At 39.1% G+C, this 19,967-nt stretch overlaps 1 protein-coding gene across 5 annotated transcripts; it reads left to right on the forward strand.

Annotated features, from left to right (window-relative positions):
* Nucleotides 1-1,695: 1,695 nt before the first annotated feature.
* LOC131931422 (uncharacterized) lies at nucleotides 1,696-19,631 on the forward strand. Of its 5 annotated transcripts, none has more exons than XM_059288222.1 (7): nucleotides 1,696-1,714; nucleotides 13,282-13,385; nucleotides 16,418-16,588; nucleotides 17,048-17,186; nucleotides 17,574-17,672; nucleotides 18,334-18,390; nucleotides 19,328-19,631. In XM_059288222.1, exons 2-7 carry the CDS (start codon nucleotides 13,376-13,378, stop codon nucleotides 19,377-19,379), a joined length of 528 nt encoding a protein of 175 aa, XP_059144205.1. In that variant the 5' UTR covers nucleotides 1,696-1,714; nucleotides 13,282-13,375; the 3' UTR covers nucleotides 19,380-19,631. The 5 variants fall into 5 exon arrangements, with proteins under 5 accessions (XP_059144205.1, XP_059144201.1, XP_059144203.1 ...); XM_059288218.1 differs by lacking the exon at nucleotides 1,696-1,714 and adding an exon at nucleotides 1,865-2,068; XM_059288220.1 differs by lacking the exon at nucleotides 1,696-1,714 and adding an exon at nucleotides 8,730-9,076.
* Nucleotides 19,632-19,967: the final 336 nt, after the last annotated feature.

Here is a 19,967-nt window from a genome sequence, read left to right on the forward strand (position 1 = left end):
CCATTAAGTTGTCATTCCTTGAAAAGTTAACTAAAAAAGCCCTTGTACAATAGATTGTAAAAACAGTTGTCTAAATATAATAAGAGAATAATGTAACAAAGCTAACCAATAACTTTCATAATTGTGCCATTTTATTTTTTTAAAGAAATTCCTACATCACGTGGGTAAATGTTGTCAGATAATTTAAGTCATGCACTAATTTCACGTATAATTTACCATTAACGAAGTGGGTTGGAGTTAATCAGAATTCCAATTTGACGCCGTATTCACCAATTAGTTGAGTTGATAAAAATGACTTTGATATGTAAAGGGAGGTAAGCTAGGCTATGTTAGTGTACGTGCAGACAACAGTTACTTTTTCTTGAGTAGAATCGATATTTCTGTGGAGATATAATTTCAGGTGTGTGGTGCCTTTATTCTGCTAGTATATTGACAGGTTGAGACACGTCTCAAGCACATACGTTACAGACGGCACGATCGAGTGCTTTAAACAATATTATTTCAGGCTTGAGCTCACTCACATTCTTTTCACGATGTCAATTTTTGTAAAATTTCCTGAGTCCCTTTTTTGTCGCCCAGCCGAGACATAATGTTCTCACTTCTAAGAGATGGTAAAGTTAAACGACTTTTGTGCTTTCATTTGTCTTACAAATTTATTTTCTATACTTGGACTGAAAAAAAGTAGTTGTTGTAATGAAAAAGTATGAACGCGTTAGCTGTGTGTAAAAAAAAAATGTAAAACACGTTCAGTCCGGTATTACGTAAAAAAATATATAATAATTTTAAAAAAAGGGACGAAAAACCCGCAAAGAAATTTTTTTATAAAAAACAAACAAACAAAAAAACAGAAAGCAAACAAACAAACAAACAATATGATAAAACAAGCTATACCAGTGAACTTGTATTGAGTTGAATTGAATACAAGTCTAAATCTCACCAAGCCTCCACGCTTGACTGTGTGATTAGACAAACCCTAATTAAGTAGTAGACTAGAATTTCCTTCTCACAACGATAAAAATTATATTTAAAACAAAAATTAACTGAATGCTAAAAATAGAAACGTGTTCAGGACTTAACTGTCACGCCCACTACATCTACATTGTCATGACATTTGCATAGCCATGACATATGCATATCCATGACATTTGCATAGCCATGACATCTGTATCCATCAAGCCAGTCCGATGACATATGTTTGCCCACGATTTTATGGGTTAATTTAGTCCGCAAAGAATTAATTTTACTTTGAAAAAAATATGTTTATAATATAAAATTTGTGAAATATATATTTTTATGTATATATTTAAAATATATTTTTGATATGCATGTAAAAAAAAGTGGTTTACATACTTTTTAATATTAAAACATGTTTTAATTTTAATGTTTTGAATTTTTAAAAATCTGATTATAAAAGATTACTTCTAAAACTTTTCTTTTTAAATTTTTCTTTTTTTCTAAATTTTTTCTTTAAAAAAAATAACTTACAGATGTGAGCAGGTACACAAACCAAAATAAGTGCACATACACGTTTTACTAATAAAGAACATTTTCAATATCTAACCAACAATGGTGTTTAACGTAGTTTCTGTTTCTATAGCGACCGTATTTTAATGGATTGCATACCTATAACCCTATTCACTCCCCGCTCGCCCTATGAAAAACGTGCTTCAGTCAATCTTTACCCAAGCAGACGGTGACAAAGTGTCCAAGCATTGTAAGTAGAGTCTATATTTAACCTGACGTGTTACATTTAGTTTTCCCGTCTGTTCCAAATTTGAAAGAACAGTCTCGCAGCAACGGCAGGCTGGTTTTCTATTGGTCGAGAGGGCGAATGAACACCTCATTATCTTCCACGGTCAGCTTCATGCATACGTCACGGGTTTAATTAATTAATTTAATTAAAGCAGCTGGAAGATTCGTTGGGGGAGAGACGGTGTGTTGAAGGAAACGTGTGGTGGTTGGGTAGTTCACTCAAGCTGCACGCTGTGGATTGGGTTCAAGTTTTCGAAGTTTCGGGAATTCTTAAAATAGGTTTTAACAATTATTCAACGTATTTTTATTCGCAGAGGTAGGTGTGTTTTTTTTTTAATAATTAAAATGTGTTTTATTCTAGAAAATGAAAAAAGAAAAAAAAAACGCAAAAAGATGTTTAAGGAATTTATTGTATACACTAATCTAATCACTTCCTTATAAAGGGGAGTAAGAACTTCAGAAATTATAAACTTTAATTTATTTTAACAAGGTGGTTAATAAAGATTAAACAAAAAAGAAATACGAATTAAAAAATCAAACGATTATTCAGCATAATTTGGTCTACGCTCAATTTAAGAGAAAAAACTGAATGAAAATTATAAAAAAAATATTTTCATTTATTTTTATTGTAATACTCGATCTATTGACAAAGTCAATTCACGACAAGTGTAGTTGCGTCCCTTGAAATAGCAATGCTGGTTCCGTTGTTAGTTCCATATGGTCAGGCAGAGTCATGGTCAGACTTATGGATAGACAGTGCCATGGTCAGTCTTAGAGTCAGATAGAGTCATGGTCAGTCTTAGAGTCAGATAGAGTCATGGTCAGTCTTATGGATAGACAGTGCCATGGTCAGTCTTAGAGTCAGATAGAGTCATGGTCAGTCTTATGGTCAGGTAGTCATGGTCAGTCTTATGGTCAGGTAGACTCATGGTCAATCTTATTGTTAGACAAGGTCATGGTCAGTCTTAAAGTCAGGGAGAGTAATGATTAGTCTTACGGTCAGTCTTATGGTTAGGTAGACTCATGGTCAGTCTTATGGTCAAGTAGAGTTATGGTCAGTCTTAGAGTCAGGTAGAGTCATAGTCACTCTTATGGTGAGGCAGAATCATGGCCATGGTTTAATATTCTACTAAACAAGATAATCCCTTTATGATCATTGACGAATGCCTCAAATACGGTACAGCGGTGGCAGAAACGTCCACATATAGCATATTATTATACAATGATAAAATTCAGGTGAAACGTCCACATATAGCATATACATAATATACAATGACAACATTCAAGCGTGCTGCCTTTGTAAGTAATTATGGGACGGTGTGGCATATCGGTAAAACGCTGGACCACTTAACCTAAAGTCTCGAGTTCGAATCCCGGTTACAGTACACCATCGCGAGTCGAATAAGTTCTGATGGGTACCTGAAACGCGTCGGGTAAAGGTGACTGGTCACAGTACTGACCGCACTATCCCTTCATATGCCGGCGTCACAGAAACAGGTAAACTCTACTTCACTTGCCCCATGGACCGTTAGGTTCGAAAAGAGAACTTTACTTTTCGCAACTACCGATGACAACATTCATAATGCTATGCCTATACAATAAAATCTTTACCTAAAAATGCTTAAACTATTTCTGCAAGGAACTCAACATCTAGGCCTATTATACTCCCATTTTCAAACATCCCACTCCCTCCCACCCCTATCACCTCTCCTTGACCTTCTAAAAAACATACATAAAGGTCAACCCCCCCCCCCCCCCCCCATAATGCCCCCATACTTTTTCCCCAATTGTTCTTAAATTTATTTAAGGTTTACGTACAACCCCCGGTTTATAATCCGAAAAGGAAATAATGTAAGAAATCTGAAAACATTACCTCCCCTTGAGTTATCCCCCTGTTGTTTATTACTTGCCCTTGCTAGAGGGAGATAAGACGATTATAATAGATGGGCGTGGCCAACGTAATGAGGACTGGCGAAACCGTTGTCACGTTCACGTGATGCTGTCACGCTCACGTGATGCTGTCACGTTCACGTGATGCTGAGCTGGGCTAGATCTCGTTTCCTGTCACAGCTAGTTGGGTTTGCCACGTTAAGAACAGGGCTGTCTGAAACTGTTGGCTGTCTTATACTTTAGTTCTCTGATACTTTAGCTGTCGGCTGTCCGATCCTAAAACTCTCGGTTCTCTGATACTGTAGGCTGTCTGATACTTTAGCTGTTGGCTGTCTGATACTGTAAGCTGTTGGCTGTCTGATACTGTAGGCTGTTTTATACTTTAGCTGTTGGTTGTCTTATACTTTAGCTGTTGGCTGTCTGATACTTTAGCTGTTGGTTGTCTTATACTTTAGCTGTTGGCTGTCTGATACTTTAGCTGTTGGTTGTCTTATACTTTAGCTGTTGGCTGTCTGATACTTTAGCTGTTGTCTGTCTGATACTTTAGCTGTTGGCTGTCTGATACTTTAGCTGTTGGCTGTCTGATACTTTAGCTGTTGGCTGTCTGATACTGTAGGCTGTTTTATACTTTAGCTGTTGGTTGTCTTATACTTTAGCTGTTGGCTGTCTGATACTTTAGCTGTTGGCTGTCTGATACTTTAGCTGTTGGCTGTCTGATACTTTAGCTGTTGGCTGTCTGATACTTTAGCTGTTGGCTGTCAGATACTGTTGGCTGTCTGATACTTTAGCTGTTGGCTGTCTGATACTTTAGCTGTTGGTTGTCTTATACTTTAGCTGTTGGCTGTCTGATACTGTAGGCTGTTTTTCCCACGTTTTCTTTAACTTGCTTTCTCTGTTTGTTTGTCTTTCCAATCAAATCTTGCGATCGAAATTTCTGGCACTTCCCAGTTAGCTAGCGCGCTGAAATTTTCAGGGAAGCTTTCTTTTGGATGACCATTGAATATTCAATTGTTATTATTACTAAATTGATCAATGGAAACATTTTATTGAGCATTTTAGACCGCTATATAATCTATATATATAATTCTCCTCTGCTAGCGTTAGAAAAAAAACCAGCGACGCGTACCTCGCGCGCAGTGAAGCGAACGATCACATGTCGCCACAGGCTTAGGGGCAGAGAATTTAGCTTGAACCGAGTTTAAACTTACAGGAGGTAGGCCAGTTTGGGGGAGACGATATGGTCGAGTGGTTGGGCACACGATTGCTATCCCACTCGACACGGGTTCAAATCTATGTGTTCTAGTCAGTAACGTATTCAAACAACGTGTTTTTTACGAGTTGTCTTTTTACGAGTTGTCTTTTTACGAGTTGTCTTTTTACGAGTTGTCTTCGTTTACCCAAAAAAAGTGAAAAGATAAAATCGATAGCAAGATTTTAATGCAAACAAACAGACAAAGACTAAAAAGTAGAAAATAATAATCATTAAAAAAGTTTTAAAAAACCCACGTTTTCTGATTGAACTAAAAAGTAGAAAATAAATACTATACATCACAATAATGCAAGCGATCACTCTACTATAAGCGATCAAAAACGTGGGGCGCCGTGATTTTCTTACAGTTTCTAATACTGTTGACTCTCTACAAGCTCCCTAATAAAAGTCAATAGTATTATCTAATCAATAGTAATATAACTTTTACTTCGGCGACCCACGTTTTTGATCGCTTATAGTAGAGTGATCGCTTGCATTATTGTGATGTATAGTATTTATTTTCTACTTTTTAGTTCAATCAGAAAACGTGGGTTTTTTAAAACTTTTTTAATGATTATTATATACTTTAGCTGTTGGTTGTCTTATACTTTAGCTGTTGGCTGTCTGATACTTTAGCTGTTGGCTGTTTTATACTTTAGCTGTTGGTTGTCTTATACTTTAGCTGTTGGCTGTCTGATACTTTAGCTGTTGGCTGTTTTATACTTTAGCTGTTGGTTGTCTTATACTTTAGCTGTTGGCTGTCTGATACTTTAGCTGTTGGCTGTCTGATACTTTAGCTGTTGGCTGTCTGATACTTTAGTTGTTGGTTGTCTTATACTTTAGCTGTTGGTTGTGTGATACTTTAGCTGTTGGCTGTGTGATACTTTAGCTGTTGGCTGTCTGATACTTTAGCTGTTGGTTGTCTTATACTTTAGCTGTTGGCTGTCTGATACTTTAGCTGTTGGCTGTCTGATACTTTAGCTGTTGGCTGTCTTATACTGTAGGCTGTTTTATACTTTAGTTGTCTTATACTTTAGCTGTTGGCTGTCTGATACTTTAGCTGTCGGATAACTGATACTTTGGCTTTTTTTTATGTCTGATGCTTTCGCTGTTTTTCTACATATAATACTATAAATCGAAGCGATTTTTCATTGGATAACCTTTCACCTTTCAGGTTATTCCTGCCTAAGATGTAGTAATGTGTTGCTGTTTGCGACAAGAGGATTATTTGTACAGTAATTCCCTTAGAAACAGCCCATCCGATTACAACACAATCAATGTACCATACCAGAATCGTTAGTAAAGGGGTCATTTTTGTTTCTTAACATTTTCCGAGCGGCTCCGTTATATTTACGTCTTTTTACGTGAGATTGTTGTCTAAGGTTGGTGAATTAGTCGCCGTGTGTCTCAGATTGGCAAGATTATTTTGGCAGCGAAATGTATATAATCCATCCACCGCCATCACTTTTCACGTCCTATGAGCCTACAGCTTACAGCATTACAGCAATGTTACACGTCAACTCTACAGCAGCACAACGTGTAAGATTGTGCCAGATTCCAACACGTAGAGTTTTAGACACCACCGTAGAGAATAATTGTCTGACGTATGTAAGAATTATGACGAGATTAAAAAACCAGTTTAGCAGGTGCTGTTAGGTGTTTATAAGTTTGTTTGTAAGTTTGTTTGTTACCTTTAGATCCCGTTAAAATATCACAATGGTGGCCACAGTATATACACACATAAACACACGCGCACACACACACGCACACACACGCACACACACACACACACACACATATATATATATATATATATATATATATATATATATATATATATATATATATATATATATATATATATATATATATATATATATATATATATATAATGTAGCATCTTTTATCTTATAGTCTCTACTCTATTACTGTCTCGAACATTACCCACCTGTCAATTCCCCCCCACCCCCGGTCATTACCCACCCAGATTATCCTACCTCACCGTAACTTTTATGTACCTATCAATTATCCCCGTTATTTTTTACCGCGGTACTTCCGGTATCCCCCCCCCCCCCGCCACTGTGAAAACGAAATACACATGTAATCGTAATAGAAAAAAAAACGACTGTATTCTATCGATTGCCTGAACTAAGCTGACATATGACAGTAAACGGATTTCGTTCTTGGCTTTGGCAGCTAATAGAATAGAATACCAGTATGGGATGCTGGATAGGATAGAGATAACTAATTCATGTCGAAAATTGTCGTAACCCTAAACATAACCCAGTACATAGCCCGAGCCTTAATCTTACATCTAGCCTTAAACCTAACCATAATCCTAGACGTTAGCCTTACAATTAGGGTTTAGTTTAGTGTTAGGTGATTGGATTCGACAGAGGGGAGGTAATGTCCTTCTAGAACAGTGGTTCTTAACCTGGGTTCAATCGAACCCCAGGGGTTCGGTGAGTCAGTCTCAGGGGTTCGGCGAAGGTCAAGCACACACTCGACTCATCAAATTATCAAAACCGCATTGAGAAGAGTCTATGCGGACGATAAAACTCAGAAGAAGGGTTCGGTGAATGTGCAAATGAAACTTGGGGTACGGTACCTCCAAAAATTTAAGAACCACTGGTCTAGAAGTAGCTGTTGGGTGCTCAAATGGGGTGGGCGATTTTTTTTACCATGTAAGTTCGAAACTTGTTTGCCCTTATAATGACTCCCTTCAATAATAATCCTTTTTTTTTAGATCTATACAGCTTGTTTAGTTTCAATAGTTTACAACAAATTGCAATAGTTTTTATATTTTTTTCTTACACAAACTATATTTAGCCCTCACACCTACCCGTTTTTTTTTATTTTCATAGACACGGTTGTAGTAAAAGTCAAAAGTCACGATACAAAGCACCAAACAAATTGAATTATTGATCAAACAGCCATTCAAAATTTGACATTAATTTTCCTTCTCTATAGGCGTCGTCATACCTCACTCTAAGTAAAGTGAAAGTTGAATCTCCTGTCATTCAAAAAGACTGTTAGGTTTTTTAATGCCGTGTTTGTGAAGGTGTGAAGTCATTTAGGAAGTGGCGACATTGGCATAGGATTTTAAATCATGATCGTTTTTTCTGTGACAGGTTATTCAATAGGTAGCGTGATTCGTAGGGTATAGATAATTATAGACACGTTGTCATACTCGGTCGTTTCTTGAAGTGTTTTTAGATTAGCAGAGAAAGTAAGAAATAGCAGGTTTATATATATATATATATATATATATATATATATATATATATATATATATATATATATATATATATATATATGTGTGTGTTTTTTTTAAATCATACATGTCTCAATACATATATTTATATGTAGGCCTATATATATATATATATATATATATATATATATATATATATATATATATATATATATATATATATATATATATATATATATATATATATATAAATATATAAATATATAAATATATATATATATATATATATATATATATATATATATATATATATATATATATATATATATATATATATATATATATATAAATATAAAACTCGCTATTTTCCCCTTTTCTTTAATACCCTCCTCCTCCCCATTACGTAACACGCACACATCCACCCCCTCCCCCTCCCCGTTACGTAACACGCACATCCACCTCCGATCGCCGATCTCTCCTATCGATCCACGCCGCCGTGTCTACCTGCCGATCATGCGATGTGTACCTGGATATCCCGGCACCGAGAGACAGACCAGCCGGCACTTTACCTGACAGGTGTGTCGTGTGGCACTCATTTTTTTTACCTGGGATTTCCTAATTGCCATGTGAGGTCAGCCCTTGTTCTCGTGTGATGGTGACCTTGTTCTAAAGATGTGTTACGTGGTTGTGTTGGGCTAAGGATGAAACTGTTCTATTCACAAATTTGTGGTGATGTCTTGTGATATATTATACAGAGCTTATGTTATCTTGAGTGTAAACAACTTTTCAGTTGTACAGTGAATGTGGATAATACAACAAGAGTGAATACAAATTTGGAACGTTCCGGAATAAGACAATCTAAGAATTGATTTCTAATGAGCTGCTGAAGGACTTAGGTCTGGAATCTGCGTTATTGTTGTGCCGAGTCTTATCACGTGATTAGACACGTGATTCAACAGCTGATGTAACAGGTGGGTTAACATGGAACTGTATAATTTAAAATCATGCTTTAATTCAGTCGTGGGTTTAGGGGGCGGGGGTGACAGGGCAGCAGACGAGGGCCCCAGATTTTTAGTGGCCCTCAAAAAATTTCCGCTGGGCACCCCAATCAAAGTTAATTCACTCTAAGGGATAAAGATGGCGTCGAATAGTTCTGACACACACAAGCTCACATAGATAAATAGATGATTGTGTGTTCCTACACATAATACACACACGTCGATAAGCTGTGTCTTCAGATTTGACATTGTTCTTGTTGATCACAAAATAGGACAATCCAGTGTGTGTTTAGGTTTTTGTCTATCCATTTTTTGAACAACTACATGAATTAAAGTCTATTGCTACATGACTTAAACAGCTACATGACTTAGAAAGCTACGTGACTTAAACAGAAGCATGACTTACTCAATTAAACAGAACATGACTTAAACAGGCATATCTAAACAGCTACTTCACTAATACAGCTACATGGTATGAACAGCTACATGAATTATGAATAGCTACATGACTTATGAACAGCTACATGACTTATGAACAGCCACATGACTTAAAAAACTATTTAAAACAGCTACTTGACTTGAAGAGATACATGACTTAAAAAGTTATATGATTTGAACAACAAAATAACTAGAACAGCACATTAAAATACGATTACACCACTGAAAAAAATAAAACATAATCTTTAAAGAATATTTAAAACGCGTTCAAAGAGTTAAAAAGCTGCGTTTATTTTAATGTTTTGATCTGATGAACGAGGTCCAAAAAGAAAAGCAGTCTGAAATCGGAGTTAATGGCCTCAATGGCGCATAACCAGTTGACACGTATCCTTAATTGTGATGGAGGCGTGGTCGAGTCGGCAAAAGCTCATGGTTGATACATTCGAAAAAGTCTCGAGTTCAAACCCTCTGGCAGATAAGGCTCTATCCCTTCCAACACTAAAAATTAAGAACGAAGAAGAAGAAAAGAAGAAGATCCGTCGAAGACCAATGGTCGAAATGAACATTTTCTTCAGTTTCCTTCAGAATTATCAATAACTCAACTTGTATTAATCAACAAACACAATCATAGCACGGAAAAAGTTCTCAAATTAAAAAAAACACACAATACAACCAATCAAATTCGCAGAAAACCTTCAGTGCCGGAGCATCTATTATTAACCCAATTCATCCAGACAGACGCCTATTTTCGATTTCCCTAACGGTAATCGATACCTCATCGATTCCTGGCGATTATTTACTTTCGATCTATCGAGGGATAATTGTTATGCACTTTATCGTTGTATAGAAACTTTGTGGCGGGGCCGGTTTGTTGACAATAGAAATCTGGCAGCACCGGTCATGCCAGGAACTTAAATGCACTTGCCAGGAAGGCTCTCTGGCTTAGGTGTTAATTTTATATTTAGAATTTTTTAATCTCAACTAGTTAATTATGACAACATATTTTTTAAATCTTCGGATACATGTATTACATCGGTGTAAATAAACATTTAAAAAAATTTATTAGCATTCTCGGTTGTCGTAACAATGTAGGTGTTAACGACCTTTTGAAACCGGCATAATTAAAGTAGTACAACATTGAGAATTCATGGTTAAAGTGGTACATCTTGACCATAGTGGTATTTCAGGACGAGAGTGGTATATTATGGGTAAAGTGGTATTTCATGTCGACTGGATAAAAGGGTAAATTGTAGCCATTCTTCTTTCATAGCAAATGTGGTATATTGTAATAAAAGTGGTATTTCATTGAAAAACTGAAGTATCATTTAAAACGGTAAATGATAGCCGAAATGGTATTTCATAGTTAGAGTAGGAAGACATAGGGACAATATCAAGTCGAACTTAGTACATCGTACCGTAAGCTCTCTATAGTGACAAGTTTAAGCTCTATATAAGTGGTCAAGTTTAAGCTCTATATAAGTGGCCAAGTTTAAACTCTATATAAGTGGCCACGATTAAGCTCTATAGAAGTGACCAAGGTTAAACTCTATATAAATGGTTAAGGCGCAAGTTCAATATAAGTAGTATATCCTATTAAGACTACTGTCTTCAAGTGTTGACTACTGTCTTCAAGTGTTGACTACTGTCTTCAAGTGTTGACTACTGTCTTTAAGTGTGATGTTGACTACTGTCTTCAAGTGTTTACTACTGTCTTCAAGTGTTGACTACTGTCTTTAAGTGTTGACTAATGTCTTTAAGTGTGTTGTTGACTACTGTCTTCAAGTGTGATGTAGACTACTGTCTTCAAGTGTTGACTACTGTCTTCAAGTGTGATGTTGACTACTGTCTTCAAGTGTGATGTTGACTACTGTCTTCAAGTGTGTTGTTGACTACTGTCTTCAAGTGTGTTATTGACTACTGTCTTCAAGTTTAATGTTGACTACTGTCTTCAAGTGTGTTGTTGACTACTCCCTGAAGTGTGTAGTTGCTCCACCGCCATCCACCCCCGTCCCTAAATAATTGATTTAACGACATGATTAATGCATTACATGACGTGTAGCCAGACTTGTGTCAATACAACCAGGGACTGACGGGAAAAAAATACTAGTAAACACTTAAGTAGGGTTCTATAGACAGGGGGGGGGGGGCTAGTTAGGTTAAGAAATGTATTGTTTGAAATATCAGATCAAGTGAGAAAGCGGGTTGGAGATTAGCAAGGTTGGTGTATAGGTCATGCTGGTTAACTACAGGTGTTAAATACACTGCGGTGAGTAGATATTGTTTACCTGTTAAGTTAGGGGATTGTTTATGAGTAGGGCTAGGTGGGGGGGGGGGTGATTTGAGTTATGTTAATGATTTTTAGCGAGAGCGCGATCAGTTATTGTTTTACCTGCCTGTGAAAACGTAGGTGTGTTTGAAGTTTTAGTGCAACAGGATATTCTTGTTTCGGTTTTGTTTTCAAATCTAACGGTTCATAACTGATTCATACCTGATTATCGAACGTATACTTCACGTGTGAATACATAGGTACGTTTGACTTTTATTTGATCACGAAAACTTGGATTATAAATAACTTAGGAATCTTGCGATTTTAAAGCAATATTTTTAATACCTTTAAAAACGGATTCTAAAAATAAAATATACAGTATATTTATAATCATATATTTTGAAAATAAAATGTTTAAATTCAAAACCTTCATCGTGTGATGATTTATTTTTTGTATAGTCCCTCATGCAACGTCTATTTTCTTTGCTACAAATATTAGCTGCATGTACAGATGTTATTCTTTGATAAATGCAATTGTTTTTTTTTATTTTATTTTTTTCTTTCCTATTTACTTTAAGTACTGCCTGCAATCGCGTTGTCTGCCTTGTTGAGTGCCGTATGAATTACTGCCCCTGCTTCTAGAATTATGGTCTGAATTATTACCTCTCCTGCTCGAATTATTTTTGCCTCTGCGGTACAAATTATTACCCATGCGGTCCGGGTTATTGCCCATTTGGTCCGAATTATTGCCCCTGCGGTCCGAATAATCGCAACTGAGGCCCGTGTTATGTACGTTGTGTTTTTCTTATTGGCCTAACAACTAACACTAGCCTAAACTGAGATTTGGTTAAGTTAAATATATTTTTAAAATCTCTGATGCTGCAAAGATCATAATAGCCCTCATTTCCAATTTCTTACTTTAAAAAATTGCATTTTTTCTCTCAACGCAACTGTATTAGATTACATTGAATACGTGATTTAGACTTCAGGACAGTATTACAATAAAATCTCATTACAGTCTTATTTGTTCATAGTGTTATCTTTTGTCTCAAGTCTTGTAAAGCCGGCTGACCTTGCTCTGATTTCTAGCTTAACAATCGTAAAGCTGATTACTATACTTATCTTTTCCCGTCGGTTGTAGTAAAGGATACTATTTTCACAGACTGTAATAAATAACTATATGGGATGGCGTGGCCTAAACGGTAGAGCGCTAGGCTGCTAACCCGTAAGTCTCGAGTTCGTATCCGGGTCCAAGTCAGTAGATAGACCCAGTGTACGCCCAGCCATGATGGGTACCTAAATCATGTAAAGGAAAATAAAGACAGTTGTGCAAAGTGCTGACTAACTTCATATGCCGAGGTCAAGAAACATAAACTCTACTTCATCTGGCCAATGGATCGCTAGGTCTAAAGATGGTTCTATACTTTAATATGTAACTTTATGAAGCTTATCATCAGCATTTGTTTACTAACAGGTCATGACCCTACAGCACTGCTGAAGATTGTTACAGTTTGATACAAGATCATCTAATGGAGACCGCATGAAACAATAAACAATTCTTCGTAGCCATGGCAACGGGTGAGTTTACAACAGCTTAGGGTTAGGATATACACATACGTGACGAGGTTTGTGTTAAAACTAATGTATATACTAGGGATGGATTAAAGATTAGAGTTAGGATTATCGTTAGGATTAATGTAGGTTTGGCGTTAATGTTCAGGTAAAGTGTAGCCCAACACAAGGTTCAACGATACAAAACAAAAACGGGATTGGCTAATTTCCATGTATTATAAAGCCATCTTTAACGATTAAAAACTTTTGAAAGAATGATTTAGGATTATCATAAATACCTGAACATAGGTAAACAACGATTCCCTCAGGTGTAATGCATGTATCTACCGTCCTGCAGGGGTTAGTGGGTTGTCGTCATCAAACAGCGGGGTGGGGGAGAGATCTGTATCGCTGGGGAAAGTTGAATCTGTAATTTGATGGTCGGATGTAAGACTTGGGACAGTGGATGTTTGGATGTAACATTTGGGACAGTGGATGTTTGGATGTAACACTTGGGGCAGTGGATGTTTGGATGTAACACTTGGGACAGTGGATGTTTGGATGTAAGACTTGGGACAGTGGATGTTTGGATGTACGACTTGGGGCAGTGGATGTTCGGATGTACGACTTGGGGCAGTGGATGTTTGGATGTAAGACTTGGGGCGGTGGATGTTTGGATGTAAGACTTGGGGCAGTGGATGTTTGGATGTAAGACTTGGGACAGTGGATGTTTGGATGTAAGACTTGGGGCAGTGGATGTTTGGATGTAAGACTTGGGGCAGTGGATGTTTGGATGTAAGACTTGGGGCAGTGGATGTTTGGATGGTATACTTGGGGCAGTGGATGTTTGGATGTTAGACTTGGGGCAGTGGATGTTTGGATGTTAGACTTGGGGCAGTGGATGTTTGGATGTACGACTTGGGGCAGTGGATGTTTGGATGTAAGACTTTAAGCAGTGGATGTTTGGATGTAAGACTTGGGGCAGTGGATGTTTGGATGGTATACTTGGGGCAGTGGATGTTTGGATGTTAGACTTGGGGCAGTGGATGTTTGGATGTTAGACTTGGGGCAGTGGATGTTTGGATGTTAGACTTGGGGCAGTGGATGTTTGGATGTAAGACTTGGGGCAGTGGATGTTTGGATGTAAGACTTGGGACAGTGGATGTTTGGATGTAAGACTTTGGGCAGTGGATGTTTGGATGTAAGACTTGGGGCAGTGGATGTTTGGATGTAAGACTTGGGGCAGTGGATGTTTGGATGTAAGACTTTAAGCAGTGGATGTTTGGATGTAAGACTTTAAGCAGTGGATGTTTGGATGTAAGACTTGGGGCAGTGGATGTTTGGATGTACGACTTGGGGCAGTGGATGTTTGGATGTAAGACTTGGGGCAGTGGATGTTTGGATGTAAGACTTGGGGCAGTGGATGTTTGGACGTACGACTTGGGGCAGTGGATGTTTGGATGTACGACTTGGGGCAGTGGATGTTTGGATGTAAGACTTGGGGCAGTGGATGTTTGGATGTAAGACTTGGGGCAGTGGATGTTTGGATGTACGACTTGGGGCAGTGGATGGTTGGATGTAAGACTTGGGGCAGTGGATGTTTGGATGTTAGACTTGGGGCAGTGGATGTTTGGATGTTAGACTTGGGGCAGTGGATGTTTGGATGTAAGATTTGGGACAGTGGATGTTTGGATGTAAGACTTGGGGCAGTGGATATTAGGATGTTAGACTTGGGGCAGTGGATGTTTGGATGTTAGACTTGGGGCAGTGGATGTTTGGATGTTAGACTTGGGGCAGTGGATGTTTGGATGTTAGACTTGGGGCAGTGGATGTTTGGATGTTAGACTTGGGACAGTGGATGTTTGGATGTTAGACTTGGGACAGTGGATGTTTGGATGTAAGACTTGGGACAGTGGATGTTTGGATGTAAGACTTGGGGCAGTGGATGGTTGGATGTAAGACTTGGGGCAGTGGATGTTTGGATGTTAGACTTGGGGCAGTGGATGTTTGGATGTTAGACTTGGGGCAGTGGATGTTTGGATGTAAGATTTGGGACAGTGGATGTTTGGATGTAAGACTTGAGGCAGTGGATATTTGGATGTAAGACTTGGGGCAGTGGATGTTTGGATGTTAGACTTGGGGCAGTGGATGTTTGGATGTTAGACTTGGGACAGTGGATGTTTGGATGTAAGATTTGGGACAGTGGATGTTTGGATGTAAGACTTGAGGCAGTGGATGTTTGGATGTAAGATTTGGGACAGTGGATGTTTGGATGTAAGACTTGGGACAGTGGATGTTTGGATGTACGACTTGGGGAAGTGAATGTTTGGATGTAAGACTTGGTACTGGATGTAATATTCTGATCCGTGTGATCCAATCCATAGTTGACAAGTTTCAACGTGATTAAATGTAAAATTAACAAGTCTTGACGTAATTCAAATTGACAATTTTTGAGGTGATAAGATGTCAACATAATATTGTTGATTAAAGCCAATGTAGTTTAATTTAATGTATTAGATTTGCTGGTTTACGAAACTCAAACATATGCTAGGAAGACGAATGGTCGAGTAATAGAGCGGTTTAAACTATACCCAAGAACTTCGAGATCCCTCCCTTGTTTCGTTCAAAGAAAGCACATGGGGGGGGGGGGAGAGACAGCGAGGCTCTGTATGACCACATAATCTTATCCCAAACTCTCCCATCTAGGAGAGACACCTCTAAAAATAAACAACTGCTGCCTTCTAGTTTGTTCTTGGTTGGACAAAAGCTGTGGAAGCAAATCCAAAAAGAAAAGCAGGCTGAAATCGAAGTCAACGGCCTACATGGCGTATAATTTGTTGAAACGTAATACTTAATTATGTTGGAGGGAATCCTATCCAACATTACAAATAAAATGTCACCCCGACTAAAATAATTTTTATATGTTTTCATATCGACTGAAATTATTGTTACATATTGTCAACCTGACAATTAATCAACCCGACCCAATATTTGTTACAATTTGCCACCCGACACACGTTTTGTTACGATTTGTCACCCGACCCAATTTTTTGTTACAGATTGTCACTCCCTCACAGACACCGGCCTGCGGTTGTCTAGCACTAACGTCACATCCGGTTCCAGGGTCAACGTGAGCTGTGACGAGTTCGGCCACCGCCCATCCAACGGCATCTACTCCCTCACGTGCCTGAGCACCGGAAACTGGAGCCACGCCATCCCCCGCTGTGAATGTGAGTCACAACACAGTAACTTCCTGTACATGCGCATTGAGCGCGTATTTCTAAAGTTCGCTGGCCGTATTGGTGTAGCAAATAATCCTTTTTAGATCAAGCGATCCTTTGAGCAGATGAAGTAGAGTTCATGATGATCTTATATCTAAATGTAACAATCTTCAGCAGTGGCGGAGGGTCATGATCTGTTGGAATCTACTATTAGTAAACAAATGTTGATGTTAAGCTTCATAAAGTTACATATTAAAGTAAAGAATCCTCTTTAGACCTAGAGATCCATTGGGCAAATGAAGTTGAGTTGAAATGTTTCTGTGACCTCGGCATATAAATGGAAGGTATGATCAACATTTTGCCCAGCCGCCTTTACTTTCCCTAACATGAGTTCGGTACCCATCAGAGCTGGGTGGACTCAGGGACGTGTCTGTATTTCCATTGCTAATGTTGTTGTCTTCATGCCAGGGTCCTGGGATCTAAACACGGAGGAGAAGATCATCTTCGGCACTTCAATCGCCGCCGTGTCTTTCATCATCGTTGTTGTCGTTGCTATTTTCATCGCCTACTTCTGCTGCTACAGGAAGAGGCGGGAAAACGATGAGAGGTATGTCCAGCAGGTCAAAGATTTTTGGTCATTTTTAGAAGGGAGGAAGTGGTCTAGTGATAGGCTACATACACGGTAATTCTAATTAATGGGACGGCGTGGGCTAGAGGTAGAGCTAACCTGACAGACTCGAGTTCGAATCCAACTCAGTAAAACGTCAATGAGTCCAGCCAGCTCTAATGGGTACTTAACCCACTTTATTGTATTCAATAAGTATGACTCTTGTATTCAATAAGTATGACTCTTGTATTCGATAAGTATGACTCTTGTATTCAATAAGTATGACTCTTGTATTCCATAATTGTGACTCTTCTATTCCATAATTGTGACTCTTGTATTCCATAATTGTGACTCTTGTATTCCATAATTGTGGCTCTTCTATTTCAGACTCTATGACTCCAGCTATAACGGCTCCAGTCCTAGAACCGGATGTGACGGCCCGTATGAAAGAGAATCCTACCCCGTGACGTACCTGGCCTACCAAGAGTAAGAAATTAACTTAGATTTATGGTCCAATGGCGTCACAAGGGGGTGGAGGGGGGTGGAAGTCCTCAACGAGTGATACAATTTTAGGGGGTGACAGCGAGACGAAAACAATCGTACACGTTTCTACAAAACAATGTTCTATCAATTTAAAATGATAAAATAGTAGGAGAAGAGGGTCGACATCAAAACCGAAATGAAAGTTTGTTGGGTCGGGTTGGGTGACGCCCTCAGTTACCGCACCGGGTAGACACCCAACCTAGTGACGCCACTGTAAACATCAACACGACAACAGCAACAACATTAACTTATTAAACACAAGCTTAGTTTCTCTTATGTTATAAATAAACATTATTGTTAAGTCACGTATCCTTAAAAAAAAAAAACGCCCACTTCATTCAGACGACAAGCGATGACGTCAAACACCTTTTCTTTTAAAAAAAAAAACCTCACTTTTCTGTCCCACCTTCTTCCCAGCCCGCTACTTAAGGTAGGTTCACATTCCTACCTGTGGGCCTAACATTGTTTTAATTTAGGTCAAGCAAATTTGCAATTCACATAGAAACTGTCGCAGGTAATGAATAACCTACCGTGCTGTATAACACTGAGCTCCCCATAAGACAGTGGCCATACATTTTATTTCTATTTTTTCCCCCCTCCCCAGCAATCAAGACGGGAAGTACGACGGGTTCGCTAGTACAGGCACCATTGATAAGCCTTGGTGAGTTGACCTTTTCCGTTATAGGGTACCATAAGTATTTTGAGTCTTCTATCCTTGGATTTATGGAACGGCGTGGTTGGACGGTAGGGCTCGTGACTGCTAACCCGAAAGTCTAGAGTTCGGATAACGGGCTCTAATTTTTTTTAACTCACCCAGCTCCTATGGGTACCTGACACACGTTTGGGATACAAATGGCAAATTCAACCCCTGTAATTCGAGGACATTAAACAGATGAAATCTACTTCAACTGCCCATTGTGTATAGTGTATTGAAATAAGATGATGAGGATTTTATAAAATTCTTTAACTTAATAGTATAACAGACACCACATAATTTTCACTATACACCTGTTTTTATGACCTCGGCATATTGTGATCATACACTATACCCAGCCGCCTTGACTTCCCATCGTGAGTCAGGCACCCATCATAGCTGGGTGGACTCAGGGACGTTCTACGTGTTGGAGGCGTGGTCGAGTCGGCAACAAGCTCATGGTTGTTAAAATTCGAAATAAGTCTCGAGTTCGAAACCTCTGGCAGATAAGGCTCGATCCCTTCCAACACTTAAAATTAAGAACGAAGAAGAAGAACCCGGATTGGAACTCGAGACTTTCGGGTTAGCAGTCGTATGCTCTACCACTCGACTTCACTGCCCCACCAAACCCAACCTAACCCTCATAAAGTGATCTTAACTCGGAGCGCTAATCTGCACAAATTTACAACACGAACGACTTTACATATAGACGACAGTGCAATTTAAAGAGGATTTCACCTTTACAAAAGCTAGCGTTAACTAATTGCTTTGTAGTGGAACGGCGGGGAAAAAATCCAAATCCCATAATTTCAGGTAAATGTTAAATGAGAGTACAGGCCCTTGTCAAAACAAAGGAAGTGACGTCACGAGACGCTATTAAAATACCTTTTGTGGTCTTCTACAGGCTGGGCTACATCCCCAGACCCAAGGTCTCAGAGGGCAGGCTCTACCATTGATGGAATACCAGCACGATGGGGCAGATGATAGGGGCGGAGACTTGTGTTAAAATATGTATATATCCACCCACATACAGACCCACCGAATAACTGACCCACCTAATGACATACATATTGACTCACGAATAAACTGACCCACCCACCTACTGACCCACGCAATAACTGACCCACCCAGCAGTTGACCCTGCCACCGAATGACCCACCCACCGAATGACCCACCCACCCACCGAATCACCCACCCACCAAATGACCCACCAACCCACCGAATGACCCACCCACCAAATGACCCACCCACCCGAATCACCCACCCACCAAATGACCCACCCACCAAATGACCCACCCACCAAATGACCCACCCACCAAATGACCCACCCACCAAATGACCCACCCACCAAATGACCCACCCACCAAATGACCCACCCACCAAATGACCCACCCACCGAATGACCCACCCACCCACCGAATGACCCACCCACCCACCCACCAATGACCACCCACCGAATGACCCACCCACCCACCGAATGACCCACCCACCAAATGACCCACCCACCGAATGACCCACCCACCCACCCACCCACCGAATGACCC

This window comes from Physella acuta, unplaced genomic scaffold, assembly GCF_028476545.2.
Source record: "Physella acuta isolate Inbredline_101_S28 unplaced genomic scaffold, ASM2847654v3 ptg001964l, whole genome shotgun sequence".
NCBI lineage: Eukaryota > Metazoa > Mollusca > Gastropoda > Physidae > Physella > Physella acuta.

Excerpts from the sequence above, each read along its gene's own strand:
- LOC131931422 (XM_059288222.1), top strand. Across the intron at positions 16,589-17,047 it reads CGCCATCCCCCGCTGTGAAT|GGTCCTGGGATCTAAACACG; the intron begins GTGAGTCACAAC and ends TCTTCATGCCAG. Across the intron at positions 17,187-17,573 it reads AGGCGGGAAAACGATGAGAG|ACTCTATGACTCCAGCTATA; the intron begins GTATGTCCAGCA and ends CTTCTATTTCAG.